This window comes from Pichia membranifaciens, assembly GCF_001661235.1.
Source record: "Pichia membranifaciens NRRL Y-2026 unplaced genomic scaffold PICMEscaffold_3, whole genome shotgun sequence".
Taxonomy (NCBI): domain Eukaryota; kingdom Fungi; phylum Ascomycota; class Pichiomycetes; order Pichiales; family Pichiaceae; genus Pichia; species Pichia membranifaciens.
In genome coordinates this window covers 1-285 of record NW_017566984.1, presented here as the reverse complement: position 1 = coordinate 285, position 285 = coordinate 1, and the positions used below count along the sequence as shown (strand labels likewise).

Here is a 285-nt window from a genome sequence, read left to right as displayed (position 1 = left end):
CCGTGTAATATCAATCAAAGGAAAGGTTTGTTCAAGCTGTTGGGTGTGTTTTAATTGAGAAGAGGAAGTTCAGACAGTCCCTGTATTTGCAGGAGGTATAGTTTGAATGAATGGAGCTAAGTTCTAATGGATGAGGAAGGTTCTGTTGTTGGCAATTGTGGACAATTGTGGACAATTGTGGACAATTGTGGCCAGATGCTAGATACCTGGTCACGCCAAGTAGTGGCTGTGGGTGATTACATGGTTAATCATGTGTTGAATGAATGCTCTAGTCGGATGAGAAGA

The 285-nt window shown here is 42.1% G+C and overlaps 1 protein-coding gene across 1 annotated transcript; it reads right to left on the bottom strand.

Moving 5' to 3' along the window:
• Nucleotides 1–31: 31 nt before the first annotated feature.
• On the bottom strand, nucleotides 32–226 carry PICMEDRAFT_72273 (hypothetical protein; the record flags this gene model as incomplete). The annotated part of the gene is made up of 1 exon (XM_019164140.1): nucleotides 32–226. A coding segment is annotated over one exon (195 nt), but the record flags the coding sequence as incomplete, so codon positions are not given.
• Nucleotides 227–285: the final 59 nt, after the last annotated feature.